General features: G+C 40.0%; 1 protein-coding gene across 1 annotated transcript in view; it reads left to right on the forward strand.

Moving 5' to 3' along the window:
• doc2d (double C2-like domains, delta) overlaps nt 1-22,725 on the forward strand; it is a 53,888-nt gene extending 31,163 nt beyond the window's left edge. The window contains exons 9-11 of the mRNA XM_042485351.1: nt 15,333-15,414; nt 15,699-15,795; nt 21,851-22,725. Coding sequence (XP_042341285.1) covers nt 15,333-15,414; nt 15,699-15,795; nt 21,851-21,990 — 319 coding nt within the window. The 3' untranslated portion in view covers nt 21,991-22,725. The remainder of the gene's footprint in view (nt 1-15,332; nt 15,415-15,698; nt 15,796-21,850) is intronic.
• The last annotated feature ends 3,252 nt before the right edge of the window (nt 22,726-25,977 follow it).

The raw sequence follows: 25,977 nt of genomic DNA on the forward strand, positions 1-25,977 counted from the left end.
AAACTGTTCAGTGACCTTTCTAGCCCTATTAATGAGGGAATTGTCATCCTGGAGGAGACCACTCCCATCAGGATAGAAATGTTTCATCAAAGGATAAAGGTGATCCCTTAGACCAACTTTGTATTGATTTGCAGTGACCCTTCTCTCTAAGGGGACAAGTGGAACCAAACCACGCAAGCAAATTGCCCCCCACAGCATAACAGAGACGCTTTAGTCACTGTTCCTTTTGAAGTAATTGAAGGGTTTTCCTTTTAATTTGTCACCCATCTTTTATGTCTTCACCATTAGCTGCCATCTGGGGATACTGTGCTGAGAAATGTTGGCAGTGAACATGTTGTCAATTTTGCGGCATATGACTGAGGGAGGTGTTAATCAGATTTTAAAACAGCTTCATTTTGGAAGTAATTGACAAGGTTTTACACGGCACAATAAAATGTGCTACACTTGTAGAAGTCTGTAGATTTTCACCTGTATCTTGGAAGAGCGTACCTCTTCGTAGCTGCCACTCAGCACCTAGTCTTTTTTCCAGATCCAAAACACAGAAAACACCACCAACTTCAATAATGGCTCAAACACAGAGAAAATAGAGAAGCTGCTTGCAGTTGGAAAAACTCTGACTGTAGTATGCCACTGCCAATATAATTTCACAAACAGCCAGAAAAATGTTTCTCCCAGACACATAATACCTTTTTTTGTTTGTTTTCTGGGGAGTTTCTAGAGGCGTTTTATCCCCAACCACTACTTCTTTTTATGCCTCTGTGCCAGCAATAGCTGTAACAGGAGGTATTATGTATTTGGGTTGAATGCCTGTCTTTCCCATTATTGTTGACACAATACAATATCTCAAAAACACCTTGAGAGAATTTCTTTCAGTTTGGCAAATTCAAGGTCATTTTGACCTTGTCTGGATCATTCACTGAGGGATTTCTTTCAAATTTGGCAAAAACATTCAAAGATAAACTGATTAGAACTTGTTGATCAAAAGTCAAGGTCAGTGTGACCTTGCATCTGTCTCATTCTCGTGAATGCAATATTTCTATTACACCTTAAAGGTTTATTTTTTTCAAATTGAAATTGAAAACTGACTGAGCATTCCTTTGCCAGTTTAATTTCACAAATAGCCAGAAAAATGTTTCTCCAACGAAATAATACGCTTTTGTTTGCTTTCTGATGAGCTTTATCCACAACCACATCTTTTTTTTTCAACTATGTGCAACTCCTACATTTCCTTTGTGCATTGCGATGTGAGACAGTCTTGTACATTAACAGCACACTCCTGCATAATGCCTTTTTGAGTATATGTAATTTTGACACTTGTCCTCTGTGAATACACCACATACTCCAAACCTGGGTAGAATTAGATGGTATTATGAACACAGCTGAGGTTAGAGGGCTCTGAGAGTGCTTATAGAACCAGAGTTACAGAACATAACCCGACAGGATGGAGTGGGCGAAGCCAGATGCCCTGCTGTGACACCAGCTTGGCATAAAACCCACAGACCAAATGTAAAGGCACTATAAGCCTGTCTGGCCTTAAACATTAAAACTCCATCTCAGTGAGTCGATGGAGAATATAACCATGACAATCTCTAAGACACATGATAAAGGTGTCTGATTGGCCAGCTGCCTGTAATGCCACTGAGAGCCGTAAAATGTCACATCCAGCCAGCAGAGACAGCAGTCCCAATCACACTGCAGGATAAAGGTTAGATGTGGATTACTCAAACAATGTGTCAGCTAGTCACAATTGAACTAGTCAATCGACAGAAACTTAGTCAGCAATAATTCAGATAATTGATGAATATTTTTAGTCATCTATTAGGCTTGGGCAGTATGTAATGTAACATACCTTCCTGAAATTTCACTAGAGCATTCTCACACCTATTTTTCTTAACTCTTTGAAACCTAAGCAAATTGGCTTGATTTTCTATGAAAAACATAAGGCGGCACTTAGCAACTTAAGAAATAGTCCAAAAATCAGCAAGATATGAGTAAAAAGTCAGGCCTACAAGAAATAACTTTAATAAGTGATACCTGAAAATAAACCTAGAACTGAAAATTTAAATATATACACACATAAAAAGAAAATTACTTGAAAATAGAATAAAAGGAAAGTAAAATCCAAAAACAAGACAATTTCCTGAAAGAAAAGTTAAAAATTTAATTATAAAAAATCTGTTCCATTTTCTGTAACATATTTCTAAAAATATAATCTGTACACGACTTGTCCCTAGTTTTTTGAGAATTTTCCTATTTTCGTCTTATTTCTTTTTGTGGAACACTTCTTGTCAACTTGATCATTGCCTTTTCCTCCATATTTGCTAAAAGAATCTAACCAGTTTGTTAGATGTCAAAACCATGCCATTATTCCCCGCAGTCTCTCTCTACTGTTGCTTGCTGCCAGCTGTTTACAGTCCTGTAACTACTCCCTCCACCACTTAGTGTCACTATGTATCACTACATACAATTAGTTCAATGAAAAGAGAAGCACCTATCCTGTCCTAATATTTTGTTGTTTTATCATTGTTGTATATTTAAGGTGACCTTGAGTGTCCTGAATGGTGCCCATAAATAAAATATATCATTATTTATGACTGTATTGAAAAACATACCATTGGGATTTCTAAAACCCTGGTATACCGCAATACCATAATACCCCCAAAGCCTACACCTGATATCATTTATGAAACAATCAAGCCAGGCATTTATTAGTTCCAGCTTCTTCAATGTGAGCGTTGTGCTTCTTTTCTCAAATTTTATATCATTGTAAATGAGACATCTTTAGAGTTTTGACTGTTGGTCAGTTAAAAAAAAAGCAATTTAAAGACATCACCTTCAGCTTGAGAAAAAGGTGATTTTTTCAATTTTTAGACTAAACAATTAATCAATCAATTAAAAAAAAACTTAATTTAATGGCTAATTAAAACAGTTGTTAGTTGTGGGCCTAGTCCTATTTTCCCATTCATACTCTGCTACCATCTGTCAGACTGAGTGTCTTTTAAACACAGAGGCGAGGAAAGGCAAAGCGTCCGACACTGCACACCTGAGCCAACATGCCTGTAAGGCATGGATGGTGACAGATAAAAACCCACACAGCTCCATCTCTGATCTGCCTGGTTCACTTAAATACCAACAGTGCAGGAAGTGAGAGATCTCCCACACAGAACAACCAATCCTGCAGCCAACGCCACCTCCAGTGGTGGGAGGCTTCAAGGCAGGTGGAGCTTCAGGTTACTGAATTTGTTAAATAAGTTTTAATGGCTCTAAAGTAGCATTTAGTTTCTTCAGTGAATCCAAAATAATGCGACTGTAATACAGTTAGTGAAGGTTTAACAATCGGTAAGCTATTTCTCACTTGCTTTTGACCCATTTGACCATGAGAGTGTTTGTTTATGGCCTGAGGATGGTGGTAAAAGATGCTGAAAAAGAGATGGATAGCTTAAAGTCCTCCTGATCCTTTGTGTGCTTTCTGTAGATTTAATGCTGAGACATGCTTCTGCTGGGGTCATATACAGTAAGCGAATGTGCACAGGATAGAATATATACCTGGCCTCAATGCCTGGTTTGGTGGCACAGTCCTTGTTAGACAAGCAGTGATGTCTCTTTAAAAAGGAGATGCATTTTTTGCACTACTACCGCTGAAAAAACAGTGAAGGGTTGCTAAGAAACCCACACATTGGATGGCTAAGACACTGCTGGAAACACAGCAATGACTCCCTAAATCACAACCATTTTTGTTTTCATGGGTCGCTGACAGTGGTCTGCATCTTGGCAGGTGTCTCCTTTGGTGTCGTGCCATCCGCCTTCCCTCCCCTCCACCTCCAGACGATAAAGTCAGCTCCAGTGTTGAGGTCATTACTTAAAAACATAATATGTTACACATCACTCATAACTTTGACAAAGAGTAATGAATTACTCCCTGTAGAAAGTAATTTTTTTCATTACTTATGCGTTACTGTGCAATTTTACCTGAGATTTATTGTCACATAATTGCCAGTTAACAGTATAACGTTAAACCTTACATACACCCAAACATGACAAAATACAGATCAGCAAAATTAAGACAGTACTGCAGTGGGCTGCCTCAAAATCAAACTATATAAACATATAAAAGAGTGTTGTCCTTCTCAAAGCTGAATAGTACAAATACGAAGGGCCTCAAATAATATTTTAATAGGCCTCAATAAAATAATGTAAGAGACTGACTTTCCTAATAGCGGGAATCGTTTTGTGTTGGTCAAAGTGTAGCTGCTGAATTTTGAACACTTGAAGCTGTTCTGTAGCTCTATTGTCTAGGAAGGTGAACAAGGCGTTAAAGTAATCAAAGCAGGAGGATATAAGAGCATGTGATATTTTTCTGTGTTGCTGAAGGACAGAAGTGATCTTATTTTGGAGATATTCCTGGTAAAAACAAGACTGGACTACTTTTTACATGTTGCTCCAGGCTCAAGTTACTATCCATAATGACACACAGTTTTTGGTTTTTTTTTGTAATAACTGATGTTATGTAATGAATGAGTGGGCCTAGAAGTGGCTGAAGTTGATTTGAAACGTGTTCAGGGCCACTGATTAGTAATGATAGATTGTTCAGTTACTATAATGTGATAACCGACTTAAGAAAAGTGACACGTTACTTTACTGGATTAGAGATGAATATAACATAATTACAGAAATGTCTTACACCTAGCACTAGTCAGCTCACGTATGTAACTTATTACCACGTATTCGTGGTTTGTATAAACATACAATGCCAACATTTTTTTTCTAGTGACTGGTCTGACATTTTTCTTGTCTGTTTTCAACCAACGTTCTTAGAGGAAATGTGATGAACCAGTAAGCTTGTTTGACATGCACAGTGGCACGGCTCATTGTTCAAAAGCTTGAAGATGTGCACTTCAGCTCCTCTGTGAGCCACAGCTACCTACTTACTTACTTATGTCTAACACACTTAGAGTATACGCCGTCAACAGGAGACCTCGAGAGTCCTTGCTTGTTAGCATTTGTTTCTATCTAACACCAGCTGTTTCCCAGCCTCTTGATGGAGATCCCATCACCAGGTGTTTTTTAGTCAGCCTTTTCCCCTGCAACCTACACTTACCCATAACACCCTTCTCTGTGTAAATCTCTTTACGAATTCCCATGTATTAACACAGAACTGTATGTCCAGCTTTACACAGAGAACTCACTGACATAATGCACACTCAATGTTGAGTTTGTCCACCCAAAAAAAAACCCAGAGTATGAGTCCTTTCTCTAAATGCCAAAAAACGGCATTTGTTTACTATGAAGTGACAAAGCCATTCAGCATAAGAAGTACGCCTTGTCCCTCAAGCATAGAGGCGGTAGTGTGATGTTGTCATGGAGTCACAAAGCCCACGGAGCGAGGTTGAGGTTGATTGGTCGGACAAAAAAACATCAGACAATTCACACAAGAGAACGCTGTTCATATCGACAGTTGACAATGGTTTCTTTAACCATGACTGCGATTGCTCCACAATCTTAATTATTGTGACCATGATGACAATAAGGTCCCCTAACCGAAACAGAGTAATCATTTTAACTTCAACCATGATTTTCTGAGAATTTTTCCTGTTTGTTTTTGGATTTTACTTTTCTTCTTTTGCTTGTTAATTGCTAATTGCTTGCTAATTTATGGCTGATTTTTCTTGTCTTCATGTTTTTGAAAGAAATTCAACCGATTTTCTCAGGTTTCAAAGGGTTATTTGTACCCAAATCTCTGAACCTAAACAAAGTTATATTTGTGCGTTAACATAATCAAACCTTATCCATAGCAGTGCCAGATCAGAAAACATCTTTAGGTGTTATTCTAGAGGGCCTTGATAGACAACATGTGTAGCTTGGAGGACTTGTTATAGATGGAAGACGGGAGGCAAAGGGAGACAAGTCTGATCTGAATAAAAGAGACAGCTTCAATTATTGTATTGGAAAACATTTGTATCTGGTAGTGTTTTTCAGTCGGTTGTATAAGTGGGGAATATTGAGCAAAACTTTTTTAACACCCAGTCACAGTATTGGAATTTTGAAAGTCTTTCTGTAGGGAGATGAGAGAGAAAAAAAACAGAGGAAGCTCACGTCTTGCTCAGACACACACTCACACACACACACATATACATGGGTGTTTTTCTTGTCTCTACAAGGTATCGATTTGTTCCTCTACCTTTAAAATGACGCCTTGTGCTTTATCAGTCTACTTTGATGCACAATGTTTTCCACAAAATTACGTATGCACCCAGAGTCTCTAGCTCTTCCTGTCACTCTTTTGTTCTTCCCGACTGTGTTGCGTTTTATTCCTTGTTGTTGCGTCTCCCTCACCTTGTTCTGCATCCTTCCACCGGATGTTTCTTCCCGTACGGACTCTTTTAGTTTACATGATTTGGTTAAGCCACTGCTCTGATCTGATTCCTATTTCTGGCACTAAAGTTGTTTGGATTTTCCATTTGTCTGCCTGCCAACGTTTGCTTTTGTTCTCTTTGTAACGGGGACTCTGTATCCATCACAAAGAGCTGAGTTTACCCCGGTTCAGCAGTTGGTCTGCAGTGTATATGCTACTCTTTTAATGCATCCTTTTGTGATTTCAGACCCAACCTAATTAAGGCTCTGAAGTTATAGTGAAGTTAACTTTAAACAACAACAAAAAAAATAGCAAAGAACAGGCGGTGAATGTATTGCTGGCATAGGTGAATTCCGTCTCTAGAGTACACGGAGCAATTAAGTCGACATAAGAGTAAGGAATTAATTTGCTTAGTGAGCTTTCTGGGCGTACTTCGCTGTCAGAGCGCTGATGTCCTGCAGCTGTAACACCAGCAATCCTCTTGAGGAATCTGTAAGTAAAGCTGATCTTGATGCCAGTTCTCCCCTGATCCATTCTCTACGTACACGTGCATGTGGGTGCGTGCATTTGTCCAGAGGGCTTTTCCAATGCTTCTTCTCTCTCAATCAGCCTTTAGAAGCTATTCAAGTGACACAAGGTCAGAGTTATCGCACAGCTAATTTGTCTTCCATTTAAAAGGACAAATTAGCATTTGAAGGCTAAATGAGTTTACATCCTGCAGAAGGACCGTCCTCTCTTTCTGCTCTTCACACATTACCTAAAATGTTTAAAAGAATAAATTATTCTGTCAGGGAAAAAAAGACATGTGAAGGCAGAAAAAAGTGCAAAACATGTCAGATATTTCCTGCTGACCAAGCACACTGCCAGGCTTCACAGTTCTGTTTCCTCTCACTTTTTCCCTCTGAACGCTCGTGTGAAGTGAAAATGCAGCAGGCATATATTTAGCTCCTCTTTCCAATTGTCACTCATGTTTCTATCACTTTTTTTTTTTTTTTTTTTGCATCTCAGTGTCATAACTTTGGTCCCCATTTTCAGCACCAGCTCCCTCTCCCCCATGTCTCCCTGTCACTGGCTTATTTTTGTTGTTTTCTCTCTCTCATTCACAAAGATGCTCTCGCTCTCCTGCTCGTTTCTCCCTGACAGAAACTTGCTGTCAGAATGGCTTTACGTATCAAATGCTTACTTGTCAAGCTGTCATGTAATTAAGTCATGAGGGTCCAATATCATAAAGGCCAAAGACAGACGAGAGATGAAAAATGGTACTCATTAAATACAGCCAAGTCTGCAGAAGAAAAATGTTGGCATTGTGTGTCTCTGCAAACCATGAATAGGCAACACTAGTACGTTTCATAAGTATCATATCTGAAGTCAGGTAAGTTAGTAGGAGCTAACTTGGTCATCTGAGGTGGAGGGGATGGTGGATGGCATGACACCTATGCAAGACGCCTGCCAAGCTGCTGACAACTGTTTGAGACCAATAAACAAGAAAAGCGGTTGTGTTTTAGTGATGCATCACTCGTTACATGCATTTTTTGGGTGTGTTTAGGCAACCTGTTGCTGCCTTAAAAGCTACTTTTTTCACACCAATGTGGGTGTTTTTAAGCAAGTAGCTGCTTTGTGAAAAACAGATTTATAGACACCAAATGTGGGTGTTTTCTAGTGACCCATTACTGTTTTAAAAATGTTTATTTTGGCCCCAATGCTGATTTCTTTTAGCAGCCTGTCACATTTTTACAAGTGGTTTTACAGGCACCAAAGGTGGGTGTTTTTTTAGCGACCCATAGCTGTTTTATAAGCAGCTTTTTTGGCACCAATTTGCGTGTTTTTAAGGCATCCACTGCTGTTGGGAAAGGGGCTTTGTAAGCATCAATGTAGGTGTTTTAAGTAGCCCTCTATTGTTTAAAAAGCAGATTTATAGACACCAAATGTGAGTATTTTTTAGCAACCTGCTGCTGTTGAGAAAACCAGTTCTGGCTAAAAAATAGCTTTTTTGGCATCAGTATGGATGTTTTTTAGCAACCTGTTACTAGACAGGTTTCCATTACAGATTTGTGCAAAACTTAGCTGTTATTATTTCTAATTCAAGGCAACGTAGGCTTGTTATGTAAGCGATAAGGGAAAGGCAAGCCCCTTATACTGTAAATGGGAGCGGCCACATACGAGGGATTTCTGGGAGGTGATAGTCCACGATTTCACAGAGGAATTGTGGATACAAAACTTCCTGATGATCCGCTGAACTTTTGAAGAGTTATGCAATACAATAACCTTTTGTAGTTCCTGTCATTAAGCACATAGCCATAGCATCCTGAGACCTACAGAAGCCAAAAAAGGGTTTCCATTGCAGTTTTGCCTAATATGGCTTTTTCATATTACCTGAAATACCAATCGTGAGTGGATTTTCAAAATCGGTGTGTTTCTGTTGGGTTTATTTTGTATTTGCAATTTCAATTTGTGCAATTTGAGGGTTTAAGGAAACCTGCATAGTGTTTTACAAGCTGCTTTTTAGAAACCAAACGTGTGGTTTTTTTATAGTGACCGGTCACTTTTTTACACCCAGCAGGTATTGTGCCCAAAACTGGTCATTTTTTTATCGAGATATTGCTATATTTCCTGCTAGGATTTTAAGCCAAAATATGATCTTTTCCTAACCTAAAACCTAACCACTGTGTTGCTGAAACGTAAAGAAGTCCAAAGCATAAACATATCAGCCACATAATAATGTACAAGTTAAATGTATCTGTGGTTTGCAGAATCGCTCAACATTATTTCTGGTGATTGGGTTTACCAAATTTGTCCTTTTTTGGGAGGGGGTTATTGCCTTTAATTAACAGGACAATGTGGGTGTGAAAGGGAGCAAGAGAGAGGGGGAGACATGCAGCAAAGGGCCAAGGCCGGATTCGAACCTGCGGCCGCTACGGTTAGGATGTAGCCTCTTTACATGGGGCGTCGCGCTTTCCAATTATGATGTAGATTTTTTTTAATATCACAGCTTATTTTCAACCCTGTCCTGTCACATGACTGGGTCTAATTTATTTGCACATATAACAGCACAAAAAGAAATGCAAAAATCCAGTTAAAAGAACAGGACAAAATGAGGTCAAAATGCCAATGCCCTATATAGTTGCCCCATTAGATTCAGCAAAGAAACTGAATTAAAGTATATAGTAGCATAAAATGGGGGTTTCATACTTAAAAGAAGTTTACAGGATTTTAGCATGTTTTTGGGATTTTAGCGCATTTCTAGAATTTTAGGATGGGATTGTAGAATGTATCCAGGACTCCATCACATTTCTAGAATTTAGGACATTAGTGTCATAGTTAGTACCTCTGTCAGGGGGTGTGGAGGATCCTTCACTGGCACTTTTTTTTTGGTAAATAAGCTCTGTTTTGATGCTGTTTTATGCACTCTGGAACCTTATGTATACTAAAAGTACAAAAACAATTCCCAGTGTGAAACACTTTTTGTGAATTAGAAAATGGTCCGGGAGCCACTCTGCGTCCTTTCGGGGGCCAGATTTGGCCCATTAATTGCTAGTTGAGTATCACCGGAGTATTCAAGTTTAATGAGTGAGCTAATGACTGTTGCATGAAGTGGTACCATGAAGACAGCAAAGTTACAGGAGGTGAAAACAAACTCATTAACACCTGCAGCACATATTTAACACATCTGGTATCCCCTGCAAAACACACTACAGCTGTGGCAGATTCTTTAAAGCTGCTTTTGTGCTGCTGCATGAGATTTGCTATGTCTTTATGTTTCTGTTATTTTATCCACCCTTTATATGTCCTTCTTAAGAGTTGTCCTTACTTGACACGCATACTGTTCCCCGTGAGAGGAACAAAATAGTTTTATGGAACAGTATTTAAACATGATCATCATTATAGAGAGGAGCAGCTGTCAGTCCCCATTAACCTCATCAGTCTGTGGAGTTTTATGACACATGGCTAAAAGAGAAAAAATAAAGTGCATTGCACAGAAACATATGGTGAGTCAGTTTACTGTATTTTGCTATGAACGACCTAGTTTTCAAAGAAACAGTCAACAAAAACTGAGAGGATAATCCCTCCTATCTCTATGGGCCAGCCTTCCATGTTATAAATTATTCCTCACATTGAATTTTCTACGGTAATTTGGGCATAGTTTGGGTTTTTTTTTTTTATTTCTGCTATCATTATTATGAATGTTGCTGTCAAATGATGTTTTGTTACTCTGGAAATTGGAATCCCCCGTGTGAGTGGCCTCGGAGCTGTGTGTAAAATGTGATTTGGCACAGCGACTCAGACTGAGATGTCCCCCGGGCTCTCACCTCACCCTCTCACATACTGCCGGTCAAATAGAGGCTTTGTTTGGCCGCCGCTCTCAGTGGATTTCTTTCTCTCTTCTCATTTCTCCTCTTGTGAAGGCAGTCAGAGCACTGTAGAAGCATCAGGTATTTTAATGCTGATTAGCTCGTGCAGAAAATGACCTTTTAAAATACAATAAAGGCCCAACAGAGCTTGTGACTAGTGACAAGAAGCTGTTTGGTTACATGTCATTAACTGAACAGCACTATAATTGAATGGGTATACATTCGGTTTATCAGTATGTACAAAACACTTACTGGAGTGGTCTGCTGTATCTGTCCCTCTAGAGGGAATTAAAAAACAAAAGTCACTCTTTTACCTCCAACTATAGGTGCACAGAGATGTCTTTATCTGTCTCTGAGTATCTGTATCTCTGCAACTCACAAAATGATTTGTCTCTGTATCAGTATTCAAATAGAAGACCTAAAGTGTGTGTGGTTTATACTGGAAGTCACATTAAATTGGACAAATGTTGTATGCTCTCACCTAATATTCCTTGGCAATGAAATTGATGTGCCCTCAGCCAAAAAACAGTATGTAAAGATGTGTCTCCACTTCCTCCCACTGTACAAAAATGAAGCCAAAGCATCCCGATACGGCCGCTGCCATCGTGTGCTGGTGACATCATTTGAAACCAGTCTACACAGTAACACGTTTTTATTCACAAATCTGCACTTATCTTCTTTTTCTTCAAGCCTTAACACATTTTTTAACTCTCTAAAAATCATTAAAAAGCAATCAGAATTTAATGTTATTATAGCATTACACTACTGAATCTGCCCTTATTTTATTGCATGTATTCATTTTTTTTTAATCATTTACTGGTCTTATCCCTTTTTTTCTAAGATTTGATTGTAGCTTGTATTTACGCTGTTTTACACTTTTGTTTTGATAAATAGAACAGGAAACACTTAATAATTAATAATTAAAAATGATGAATCACTCAGTAGCGACATGAAAAGGTTGGTAGTCTCACACATTCAAAAACTATGTAAAGCAGGCCTTGGACAAGAAGAATAGCAGTCAACAACATGAAAAAAGTATGCAGACTGTAGCTCCCTTATGTGCAATTTATGGACGCACACACAAGAGTACAAATTGTCACACAAGGGAGCTACATTGTTTGGACTTTTTTTTGTAATAATAATAATAACAATGATAGATAGATACGTACATACATACTATGTGCATCCCTGCCTGAAGAGAGACCTGGGCCTACCTTTGACAACTTTAAAAACTACTTTTGAGTCTTTTAAAGCTTAACTTTTCAAACACTATTACTAAATACAACTTTATATGCAGAAATTGTAATTTATTTATTTTGTTTTTAAACTGATTTCTCAAATGCACACATATGGGCAATTTAAAGTAGCCAGTTAACCTAAAAAGTATGTCTTTGGACGTGTGGGAGGAAACCGGCGCACCCATGGAAAACCCACAAGGGTATGGGGGAGAGAGATGATAGGAGGTATGGGGTAGTCAGTTTAGGGGGCTGTTGCTCTTCCACTTCTCAGGTTTTCATAGCCCTAGAAAGTGCCCTTTTTTTCATATGGAGGGCGTCTTTTTAGTCTCTGAGAGGTTCTGTTCAGTAACTCGAGCCGTCTCCAGGGGTTCAAATGTTTGTCCATTGGGGTCAGACTCTTGTTTGGACTGTTCAACCTCTGTTTGGAGCGCCTCATCAGAAACTTCAAATGTCTCCAGGGGCTCAAGAGTTGATCCATTTGGGACATAATCCTGTTCTGATGGTTCCCCCTCTGTTAGAAGCACCTCTTCAGAGACCTCAGCTGTCTCCAAGAGTTGGAGAGTAGCTCCATTGGGGAGAGGGAGAGGCTCCTCCTGATGCCATTTTTGTTGTTATGTGGGGATGTTTGCCACAAGCAATTCATTACAATATACAGTATATGTACTTGAACTTGAACCTACAACTACCATTGTGCTGTATAGCACCGGACCAATAAATGCTCCCAGTGGAAAACATTTTTAGTGAGAAATAGGTGATACAGCAACAATCTCGGTTTATATTTTGATCAGGGCTGCCTAGTGCATTGTGTAGCTCCACGAAATGTGATTGGCTCATGATGTTCGCGGGCGAGGCTTGGCAAATGGTCATCTGAGCATCAAGACTTTTAGTGTAAATCCAGTCTTAGTTATGTAGAAAACCAAAATTTGTGTAGCAGTAAATTATTATTGTTTCTTGTATTCAGATTTATTTTGCACACTCTTGGCTTTTTAAGCTCCCTGCACCAGCTGTTGGCAGTTGCTGTTGACATCTGGAGAAATTGACCTTCAGCCAATCTTGGTCAAGACAGAGCCAAGAAAATGCAACTAAGTTATGACTTACATTTAAATGTCTCTGTGCATCTTTTAGTCTTTAACATAAGGAGGCCTGAAGTCACAATTGTTACTTTAGCCAAATAATTTCATATCACGTAAAATGACATTTTCATCACTGACATTGTAAATGTCTCATCTTTGTGTCACCACTTTGCTTTTTTATCAATTCATCCTCCTCCTCCTCCTCCTCCATCACCTCCTCCTTTTCCCTTCCCACCTCCATCTCTCCATCCTTCACTCTCGCTCTGATTCCGGCTCTGCGGTGACAACCCCGAGCCCATCTCATGCATCAGCTGTCAGGCCAGGATTCGTCACTGGCAGAGTGAGAGCTGAAAGAGTGAGATATCTCACCGCCTGAACATCTTGACTTGGAATTTATGCTGATGATGACTCCCATTACCCTCCAGCGATCCTTCTGTTGCCTCTTCGCTGGAGCGTACAGTCCTTCGACGTTGGCGTGATTACGATCTTGCTGTGGTCTTCTGTCTCTCTCTGTGTCTCTTTCACTCTCTCGCTGTCCCCGCCTTTGTTCAGAAGACTTCTGGGTCACAATTATCTCAGAGAGAGATTTTGCAAACTTTCAGTCTCCCTTTGTTTCTGCCATTCAGCAAAGTTCACTGTCACAGCAGGGCCAAAGAATAAAGGGACGGATTAATTGCTTTGATCTCAGCAGTAATGGTTGTTCTGGCCTCCTCTGAGAGGTAAAATAAATTTCAGGATTTCTTCTGTAAAAACCTTTATTTACAGTTACCCCTTCATCCTACGCTGTTCAGAAATAAAAAGAAAAATATATAAGATAATAAGAATATAAAACTAAAGCCAGCAGTCGGTTATCTTAGCTTAGCAAAATGCCTAGAAAAGGAGGGAAACAGCTAGTCTGGGTGTAAACTACCAACCAACACCTCTAAATCTCACAATGACTTTTTTTTTAGTCTGTACAAAACCCAAACTATAAGTCCAGCTGTTGATGTTTCCAGTTTTTATGCTAAGCTAAGTGGCTTCTGTTTTCATTCTTACCGTATTCAGACTGTTAATCCTCAAATCAGCCAACTTCACAAAATGTCAAACTATTCCCTTAAAGGGATGCTTTTCAACCAGCTTTTTTGCCAGTAAAAATGAAAAAAAGCAACAAAAAACAAAACGCATCATCTTAAAGAATTTCACTGGCTCTGGGGCTTTTGTTTGAACTACGGATTGAACTTACTTACTTACTAGAAGGGGATTTAGAGAGAGCCACACCTTTCTTTTTTTCTCTCTCTCTTGCTCTCACAAGCTAAGACCTTTTGTCAAACAGCAGAACTAGGCATGGATTATCCAATACAAAGAAAGACCCTGTTACTGTATTGCCCCTTTTTCTCACAAAATGTCTTGCCAGTCTACAGAAACATACTTTTGTGCACTGTTAAGTTGTACTGTGAGAGTTTGTGATTGGAAAGTTGGCATCATACTGTTTCTTATGTTGTGTAAACAGAGGCTGAATAAAACAGATCAAAAGCTAAAACAGAGCTGATTCTGTTGCTGTATCACCTTTTTCTCCTGTTTTGAGACACATATTTTGGTGTACTGTTTAGCTGTACTATGAGACTGTTTTTCACCAGCTGTCCATCATGGTTTTTTCAGACAGGAAGCTTGGATTATCTTAACCCCCCACCGGGAGCATTTTTTGGTCCGGTTCTGCACAGCACAATTTGGTAGTTGTAGGTTCAGGTTCAAGTATATATATATTATAATGAAATGCTTGTGGCACACATCCCCACATAACAAAAAAAAAACATTACCCACAATACACAGTACATACAATCTAGAAGAAACAATTTGCCATGCATATGGATGCATCAACTGTTCAGCAACCTAACTGCCTGAGGAAAGAGGCTATTACTGAGACAGGTGGTGTGTGATTTGATGCTCCGGTAACTATTTTTTCTTTTGATTGTAGATGTGGGGACAGCATGAGTGTCCTTAGTAATGTTTTGTACTTACCTTTTGCAACATGTGGTCTAAGTGTCATGAAGTTGTTCAAGTTTTGTGCCATTGATTTTTTTTCTGTTTTCCAATATTATAGGGGCAAAATCGAAAGTCACAGTCTTTTCTATTTGTTTTCCCTGGTCATGTAGCACCAGTTTCAAAAATATTTGTTTCTTTTTATTGCAGAGACATCCGGATTTTATGAAAAAAACATCCTTCCAGCAGTTCAAGCTATTTGTCATGCTGAGGCTGGACATGACTTGAAGAGCGTGCAGTGTCCCCGATGTTTTTATGTCCTTTTTATCTTTTGCTCTCTTTTTTTCTTTTTTTTCCTCAGCATATTGCAGCCAGATATGGGGAAAAAGTCCAAGTATAAGACTTCAGTGAAGAAAAAGACTCTCAACCCCGAGTTCAATGAGGTACAACTTGTCTCATGCTCTGCAAATAACCACAGTACACCTGGCTGCTTCTTTCTACGCTGAACTCAAGATGATGTTCTGTAGTGTATCAGCGGTTTGGATGAGCATTGCAATTAAGCATACCTTTTTAAACATACTTCAAATCTGACATGCCTTCCTTGAATGTGTTTTCGCCATCAGTCTTCAAGTTTTTACTGAATATGCACGCAATTATGAATTCCTTTCGACTCTCGTGTTAATGACTCACTGATAGAAATATGCTTTTGTGTGTGCCACCTGCACAGGAGTTTTCATACGAAGTAACCCTGGACCAGCTGGCGAAGAAAACCCTGGAGATCTCTGTGTGGGACTACGACTTGGGAATGAGCAACGACTTCATAGGTAGGCTGAGAAAAAAAGCTGATGCGTGGAGGGGGAGGGGGGGGGGGGGGGGGGCTGCAGCAGTGAAGTAGATGACTGTACAAGAGTGTTAAAATGAAAGCGACGCAATTGCGGAAATCATAAAAACCAGGCCGAGCGTGGGTGGAGAGAAAAGTAAAAATGCGGAGATGAGGAGTAATTATGTGGCTCGAGGAGAACGATTTACGCGGGCCAAGGAGAGTTTGAGTGGAAAAGGAAATGGAGATGCTTTAGAAAATCAAAAAGGATCCCGGTCTTTCGTGGACTTGGCACATCAGATCACTTGCTCCTTCGTCAGACTGCTTAAAAGCTTTGGCATGGCCTGATGTGTATATCACGGCAATGGAACACATGGGAGCTTAGGGAGTGATGGGGAAGTAGTGGGGAGGCACAGTCAGAATGGATTACCACCCTGTGAGCTCGGAGGCCTTCAGATCAAAGCGTTTTACTCTGTCTAATGTGTGTGTGTGTGTGTGTGTGTGTGTGTGTGTGTGTGTGTGTGTATGTTTGTGCACACATGAGTGTGATGCCGTGGGTGGGTGGGGAGGTTGATGGGAGACACCCAGTGTTAAGATAAGACCAGTGAGTTATTAGCCTTGCTGGCAGTAAAGGCCATCATTCTAACACATAGCCTCAGATAACGGCCATTCCCCTGACCATTATCATTACAGGTCTAGCTATATCGCTGTGCCAGTTATGTTAATTGGGGCTGTGAGAAAAATGACACAGAGACAAAGAAGAATGGAGAAAAGGAGTTGATAAAGAGGCAGGAGAACATAATCCTGGAGCACTTGTGAAAGAGTGAGAGCAATAACAGGCAGGCTAATAGGCTTAGCAGAAGATATAGAGGATGTCACCTGGTAAAAGGTGAGATCTCACAGATACATGGAGGAAGAAATGAAACAATGAGAGAATAAATCTGAGGGCGAACGTACACAAGAAAACAGGCAATAAATCATGTGGATAACTTGTTGGAAAGATCGATACGCAAGGAGGGATGGGAAATTTCATCTTTGCTATGAATCATACAGTATATCAACCTGTGATTTTGAGTGAGCCATGTTGTGTCCATTTCACGCTGCCAAACATTACAAAAAACGTGATACAAATGTTTAAGAAACGTCAGTGGCAATAGGTAGGCTTCTATTAACCCTTGGATTGTGCAAACTGAAATTGCAAATCTAAAATATGCCTGATGGAAAAAAAACTACCATTTATTACAAAAAAGGTTTTTATGCTCGCACGAGGTGGTATTTCATGTGATTCAAAAAGGCCATATTTTGAAAAACTGCAATAGAAACACTTCTTTTCATGTTTATAGGTCACATGATGCTATGGCTATGTGCTTGTCAGTAGGAGCTGGCTCCCTTGGGCATGATGTGTTATTGCAACTCTTCAAAAGTCGAGCAGAACATCCAGAAGTTCTGAATCCATATTTCCTCTGTGAAATCGTGGACTATCATCTCCCAGAAATCCCTCATACATGGCCACTCCCATGTATAAGGGGCTTGCCTTTCCATTATTGCTCACGCAACACGCCTGCGTCGCCTTCAATTGGACATAAAGACGACTGTTGCCAGAAATAAAGAAAGAAAGAAAGAAAGAAATAAAACTGCTAATGTTTTGAACACCGAGCACCATTCTTCTTGGCGTGTTATCGCCAGAGGAGAAGTCGCATAACATCCGTTAAGGAAAATGCACTAATCTCGCAATTGTGTTTTATCAATATATATTTTGAAAATATTGCTTAAGTTTTGTACAAATCTGTACTGGAAACCTGCCTACTGTAGATGTAGATATAAAACTCAGGGTCTGTTGGCACATGTTCAAGTTCAAATCAAGTCTTAAGAATCTGTTAGTAATTGATCTGATTTCCAAATCAGTTTGTGCCAATGAGCAGATGAGGTATGGGCCATAATGTGACTGATTCACATTAAATACATTAAAAACCCACACATCCTCCATCCTTTTTTTAGCACAGAGTAGATCTAAAACATTCGATGATTCTCCTGTTAGCCATTACACTCCAAAACCCTGGACCAGCCTGCCAGAGGATCTGAGAGGAGCTGAAAATATTAATACTAAAAAAGCCTATCTTTTTATTCTGGCTTTTATGTAGTATCTTATTATCACACTTTTATTTATTAAAATCTATTTTTGCTTATTTTTGCTTCTTATGTTGCATTTGTTTCTTCAATCAAACTGTGAAACACTTTGGACTGCATTCTATTTGTTTGAAAGGTGCCATATCCATAAAATTTGATGAATTGGAAAGTGTTAATACGTGTTCAGAATGGCCACACTTGGAGGGAGAGGAGTGGATTGTAATATTTCACACCACTGTGGTTGATGATGCGCACATTCAGACAGATTCACTTCAAAGGCACTTATGGTGCTGCACGCAACTGCTGGTGTTGCACATGTAAAATGTAACAGAAGTAGTTGTTTTTGCTAAATTTTAAAAGGCGTTATACCCCTTTAGTACCAAAATTAGCACAAGCGTGTGGATTTTCCAAACGTGAAAATATAGACAATAGACTGTATTTCCACTGCCAGTGAACACACCGCTGCAGCACATGCTTTTTTTGTGCCGTGGGAATGAGGCTTTAGAGTGAAAAATGAAAATCCTACATCCTTTCTCACCTATGTACACCTGGCTTATTGTTTGGCACAGTGGGGATGCTTGTTGTACTGTTGGTTTTGGAAAGTTGCTAAAACCGTCGGACACAATTATTAATGATCGGACAAGCGTTCGGTTTGAAGCATTTGCCTTCTGGTCTACAGTTCTGCTGGATATTTAGTTCACACGCTCCTGTGTATCTGCTGGTTGGGTGGAATGAGGTAGATGTGCAGCAGAGGGCAATGTGAGGGGTAAAAATAAGCAGACAGAGAACAGGGTCGAACTGCACACCTGCTCGCTCGCCTGAGTGTCAGCCTCGCCCTCGTCTGCGCCATCTCCTCCGGCTGTGGATCCTCATCCCTCTTCTGTCCCCCAACGCATGTCAGGATGGCTGACCGTTTGTCACTCGCAGCCTGCAGGCTCAGAGAACACTCCATCGATCTCCGTTCGGAGGTGGTGGGAGTGTTGTGGGGGCGGAGGTGACCAAGTGCTGCGCGTGATCATCCTATCGAAACTCTGTCAACAGGTTTCGAACTCCTCCCCGAGTCGTGTGTGAAAGGAAAGGGAGACGCAGGATAGGAAACACTTAAAGGCTGCTCCTCTCCTCCCAGAAGCAGCGTCTCGAGGCAGCATTTAATGCCGAGCTCAGATGAGTCGCAGATCAACAATTGAGCCTTGTTTGCTCGCGGCCATCATTTTCCAAGGCGCTGTTAGAAGGCAGCATTGCCAAAATACCGTGTTTAAAACTTCACGCTCCATTAACAGTGCAATCATAGCCAAGGGAATGGCTTTGTAATAACCTCGGTGTGACAACTGCCTGCATCTCTGTGCCTCACAGTCTGCCTCTCTACTAACGCCTCCGTCACCTCTGCTCACTTTCACCTGACTCATTTCCTGCTTCTCTGCATATTTATTTCCCCCCCATCCTCTCTCAATAAATCTTTGGTTATCTAAATCTCTCTGTCTCGTAATTCCCCGCTGGAGGCCTATTTCTCTTTCTCCCCGCCTGGAGGAATTTGTCTTAAATATCTGTTTACGTCCTTCTTTTTTCTCATATCTGTCCGCCAGTTAAATAATAATATTCTTTATTGGCATGAATTTTGATGTAGGCGACATTATTGCCAAAGCTCAATTACATTATTGAATATTCGATTTTCACAAGAAAACAAAATGTGTAAGTTTGTCCCCTGATTTGTTATTTTCTAATGCCGCCACTTGTGGAAAGAAGCTACATTTACTCAAGAACTGCAAAACAATTTTGAGGTACATACTTTATCATTGACATTTTATGCCACTGTGTATTTCTTCTTGATTACATTTCTGAGGGAAATATTGTGCTTTTTATCTTGCAGCTATAATTACTAGCTGCTTTTCAGGATAAGATTTCACTTAAGAACATACGCTTATAAAATAAAATTAGAAAGAATCTTGTTGAGGCTCCTTGTCACATTTTAGATGTCTTTGAGTTGTAAACAGTTACATCAAAGAGTGATTACTCACTGAACGTCTCATACGCTGCCATTTAAAGCGTCATGATGACAGTATATCAAAAAATAATGTCATTTCTCTGGTGAACCTGCAGAGAATTATCACCTGAATCTGCAGAGGAATAAAGTACCTTTTTACTCTTTCTTTAGTTGTCTGATGGCATCTTCGCCATTTTGGCATTGGCTTTTACCACTCTCATGATGTTTTTGGTAAAAACACTCTTAAAACCTGCTGTGCACTTCGTGCTCAGCAAGCAGCAGATGGACACAGTTAGAGACTTGCTGGTTAACATAGTGGAGCATTTAGCTGCTAAAGAGATATTTTCCTCAGGAGCTGGAGGAGACCTAAACTGGAGCTAAAAGAGAGCGGTGGCCAGATTCACAACTCTGAGTGAACTTCCAATTGTGTAAACAAACTGCTGACCAGTTCAGTGTCAGAAGGCAGGTTTCCATTAACCTTCACATTGCGCAAATTGAAATTGTGATTATAAGATACGCCTGATGGAAACATGTCCATTTTTAAAAAAAAAAAAACACCCCTTTATCACAATTTTGCTAAATTTTTTTAGACCCTTGCATGTTAGGCTATTCGAAAAAGCCATATATCACAAAACTGCAATGGAAACACTTTTTTGACTTTAATCAGTCACATGATTCTATGGCTATGTGCTTGTCAGTTGGAACTGGCTCCCTCATGATGCAGCAGGAGCTACAAGAGCTGTTATTGCATCACATTACTCTTCAAAAGTTGAGCAGATCACCCAGAAGTTTTGAAGCCATAATTCCTCTGTGAAACCGTGGACTATCAGCTCCCAGAAATCCCTCATACATGGCCGCTCCCACGTCGATTGGAATTAATGGCGGCTAGTGTGGTGGCTGCAATATAACATCCATCACCATGCTTCTTGTAATGTTATCGCCAGAGGAGAAGTTGCATATCATCAATCATATCGCTTAAGTTTTGTGCAAATCTGTAATGGAAAGCCGCCTAGTGTTGTGTTCCAACCCAATCACCAAAAAAAATGTTAGTATTGTACGTTTCCACAAAACTTGGGTATGTAACATTTGCACATTATTATGTAGCAGATACACTGTAGCTTTATGTTTCTGTTCTGTATGTTTTTCAAAGGCTGTGTTTAACATGTGGTTAGATTTAGTCACAAGAAACACTTGGTTATTGTTATGAAAACACTGTGTTTTGGCTTAAAATACCCAGTTTAGGGGCACGATCTTGGCAGGAAAAGAGCAATATCTCCATAACAAAAACAACCTGCTTAACATGCCTAAAAAGCAGCTGGAAACACAGAGACGGGGCGCTAAAAAAGGACTTCTTTGGAACCTAAAAGTCATTTTTCTGTTCATTGGTTTCATACAATGCTCTGATACTTGGCAGGCATCTCACTTAGGTGTCAGATTTACAATTTCTTACTCTTTGAGGCCCAAAAGTCTACTATTTTATAGAAAAAGACTTTTAGTTGCTGAGCTTGTAAAGGAAAGCAGTTACCGGAATAGTAACTTTACCCTGCAGGATTCCCACCAAAGGGACGTGCATGCACAGCTTCATTTGCGGAGCAGTCAGTAGGAACCCCTTTTTCTCTGAAATGACCTGTGATTGGCAGAAGGTTCTCATCATGGGCTAGATTTTCTGATGCTTAAAAAAAAGAGCCAAGTGGAGGTGCGGCAGTCTTGTGTTCTCTCTGACCATTTAAATTACAATATACTTATAGTTTAAAAAATCTGCAGAAGTTTTACTTGTAATGGAATCTTTTTAAATTTTCATCTTTGTACTCTTACAAAAGCGAAGAATCTGAGCGTTTCATCCACCTCTGCTTTATCTTTTCTGATGCTCTCCTTTCCTCACCAACCAAAATGTTTCCTATTACCTCCTGATTCTTCTTCTCTGTTTCTGTGTCTGCCTCTGTGCTTTCAGGCGGGGTGGAGCTGGGCATCAATGCGAGCGGACAGAGACTCAGACACTGGTTCGACTGTCTCAAAAACAAAGGGAAGAAAGTGGAGTATTGGCATACGCTCACACAGCAAGGAGCCCCGAGCAGTGACAAACCGGACTAGATTACACCAGACATTCATGCACACACACACACACACACACACACACACACACACACACACATACACACACACTGGAAAATGGTTGATAGCAGAGACCAAGTAAAGCAGTGATAAGAGCAAAGGATAAAACATGCAATAATAATAATAATATTAAAAAAAAGATCATATAACGCCAACAATTACTGCACCAAGTATTAGTATATGATATTCATACTAATATTAGTGGTGGTAATAGGGTGTAATCTGAATACTTTTTTTTTGGAAAGGTGAACCAAATTGTGACGATGTCCTCATTAAAGTGTTGACGTAACAAAACAATACTCACAAAAATTGTGCTCTAGACCTTAATGTATTGTGGAAGTCGCTCATATTCTGTCATTCAAATTTACACCTGATGAAGAGATTTGAGATTAATGTACTCAAAATCCATTCAGTAAAAGGCGCCAAAAGTATGTGCACGCTAGTGACTCATAATGTGGTATGTAGTTAGAGGAGCGGGAATGTGACGAGAGGGTGATTCTTTACTGAGGAGTTTCTGTTTTAGTGGTTGTTGATCTGATGCAAAACAACACACCGTATTATAAAGCACAAAAACAATCCATTTGGTGGATTTGTACCTTTACCGTTTCAGTGTTCTTGTTCTTCTGTCTTTCATTGTCTTTAAGTCACAGTAGCTTTCTATACACCTTCATTCAGGAAATTAACATCTGTGTGTGTGTGTGTGTGTGTGTGTGTGTGTGTGTGTGTGTGTTTGTGTGTGTTTGTGTGTGCGTCTGCATGAGGGCTATGAGAATATGAGTGCCTACATTTTCTGTCTGTGCAGTGTGTGTGTGTGTGTGTGTGTGTGTGTGTGTGTGTGTGTGTGTGTGTGTATACACATCTGTATTCATATCACGCTTCATTCAAAATGTCTCCATCCAAGTTTAGAAGCACAGAGCGTGGTGTGAAGAAATAATAACAAAGGACAAGAAAGACACAAGAGAGAAATCCACCGAAGCTGCCGCCGCCACCTCCAGCCTCAGTGGTGTGAGCGCTCCTGGCCATAGACAAGCTGTCAATCATGTGTGCCAGACCCTTTGCCATCACTCTCTCCCATTGCCAAACAGTCACAGAGCAACTTCAAGAACGAAATTCATCTTGATGCGTAACCTCTGACCGCTCTTTTTGGCTTTTCCGATGAAAAGATGAAGGGATATCGCCTTTTGGAAGTGCAGTTTATGCCTTTGCTTCACTGCAGCATTAGATTTCAACCGGATCCGAGCAGGTTTACCTCAGCGACTCCAATTCTGCTCCAACAGAGTCACAGATGATGCAATATTTTCTCCCTGCACGGCAATATCACAGTTATAATGCATTAATTTGAAATTTGATTTGATTTGTTATCAGATTCTTGAGAATAGGGTCCCCAAAAAGCTTTGAAAATGTCCCAACTATGTACACTCTGAGACACTGTTCTCCAGAGGATCTAAGGAGTAACGTAAAAGAAAATTGGGTGAAATCCACATTAATCATTAGAGGGAGCCATTGCTGTGATCAATGCTGGATTCATCCCATTACTCCTGACCTATTAAATATCAGGTCTGTAGTGACATATATATCATCCTCTGGACTGGAGACACTGGGAATACTTTGTCATGTCTGTGACACAGGATTGCCTGCTGAGATAAACCGTGCAGTTGGAAGAAATACTCCCACCACCCATAACTTTAAAGGGATACTTCACATCTTTTGAAGTGGGGTTGTATGGGATACTAATCCATAGGCAGTGTATTACATACAGTAGATGTCAGTCAGCAGGCCCCCACAAGCAGGATAGAGTTTGACACAGAAGCTAAGAAATGTACTACTGTGGATGGGGGCCACAACAAAACCCTTTTTTACCAACCTAAAAAAACACTATATGTAGAATATTTTCACTGCTTTATCTTACCACCAGGCAGCACTTTTTGATGAGAAACAGAAGGCTCGGGTTGAGCCAAAAACTCAGATTTAAAAAATATCCAGTATGGATAATGTACTCTTTACAGGTATCATTTGAGAAAAATGTGTCAGTATCCGTAGTTGTGATTAAGGAAAATTCTCATGATGGTAGCTGTGTTCAATGTCTAACACGTGTAATCAGAAATTGTCTGAAGCTCAATTCTGAGATTGTTCTGCAAATTGTTTTCTAATCAATAGTAAGTGTGGAAACTTCTGATCAACCAAGTTTAAGCATCAATTTCCTTCCTTCCATTTCCTGCTTAAAACCCCACCCACTTCCTGTTCTGCTCATTCTGAGTATATAGACACAGATAATTTAGTTGGCTGAACAGATAACGGTTTCCTCGCTCATTCATACTGAAACTGTTATATTACCCTCTTTAAAACCAGACTCCATTGAGAAAAACAGTAATTTAACATCAGTAAAGACAGGAGCTGCTGGTCTACCGCTGCCTTGCACAGTTATTTTGTTTGTCTTATTTTGTGACTTTGGTGTTTAAAAGGGTTATTCGGATTCACCAAAGTCACAAAATAGCAAGCTAATTAACTGATTGAAGCAGCAGTAGACCAGTAGCGCCTGTGTTCAGGAAACCAAAATTACTGATTTTCTCAATGGAGTCTGGTGGCTTTGGCGAGAACATAAATGGGGAACTGAAGCTATTAACGGCTTTCCTGAAAATCTAGGCCATCTGATATAAAGGTAGAGTGGTGAAAATACTTTCAATATAGCATACACTTGACCACCACACTGGACCCCATCCACAGCAGTTCATTGCTTAGCTTTCGTGTCAGTACTCTTGCCACTTCTCCAAACTGGAGGTGTGCTGACGGATATTAGCTGTATGTAATACACTGACTATGAATAAGTGTCCATTATAAACCCAGTTTAAAATATCTGAACTATCCCTTTAACCTCAGGAGGTCAAATGGGTTATTACCCTGCATGCATAACAACACAGGACAGTAAATTATCGCATGCCAGGATCCAAAATATTTAAAATCTATGCCAAATCATTTACTGTCTAAATGTCTGCCAGGATATCAAATGTTCTCCCTGGTTCATCTCTCAGTACAGCTCTGGCCATACACCGGTTGACAAAAGCACACCCACAGTCGGTCAGTGGCCTCCGGGAGTTTCTCTAACTGTTGAATCGATCCGGCTGCTCATATTCTTGGTGTCCTTCAACAACCTTGTGAATGTCTCGTCGACTGCAAAAAAAAAAAAAAAAAGATCCTTTAGTGGTGAATTAGGTTTAGAATAAAAAGGGCTTGGGCATTATCGAAGCTTGGAACTAAACCATGTGTTGTAACAGTGAGCCTGAACACATTTTAAGTTCAAATACTTTAAGGACAGGGTTGGGCAAGGTTTATTCTATGCACATCAGAACTCCCAGCACGTCAGCAGTGAGATAATCAAACCAAAACAACAACATAATGTTATCCAGGCATCAAAGATGCATTTTCTGGGAATACTCAGTCCTTTGATTGGGGCTCGGCTGGGTGACAGTGATCTAATAGAGTTCACATTTCAGGCCGGATGGTTGCTTATTCCTCTTCTCTGGATCTGTTGGTTTTGTTTACAGTCACCGAATTTTCCGACTCTTGTCTATTGACCCGGCTTTGCTTCTGTAATCATTTTCTTTGCAATACAGCTGCATGTTTTAGCAATCACTATCAGCGTGTATAATAGAGTGCAACCATAGCTGCTCGTTCTGAATGCTGATGTGTTTACAGTCGACGCCATCAGTGTGTATTTGTTTGTGAATACGATGATTCAGGGTATTTTTTGCTCAGTTGCTGTGCTTTTACCAAGCAAGCTGTTGCTTTAATGAGACAAAACCTTTACTGTCACAGATTTTTGACACTTGGTCTTCCTTAAAAATTGATATCAGTGGTAATGATGCAGGAGGGCAGGGGCGAATGAGATGGGGAATTCACTACTGCAGTCCCTGTGTATTCACTGTCAATGTCAATCACACAGTATGGCTGCCATCCTGTGGTGGGTTT

This window comes from Plectropomus leopardus, chromosome 4 (genome assembly GCF_008729295.1).
Source record: "Plectropomus leopardus isolate mb chromosome 4, YSFRI_Pleo_2.0, whole genome shotgun sequence".
NCBI lineage: Eukaryota > Metazoa > Chordata > Actinopteri > Perciformes > Serranidae > Plectropomus > Plectropomus leopardus.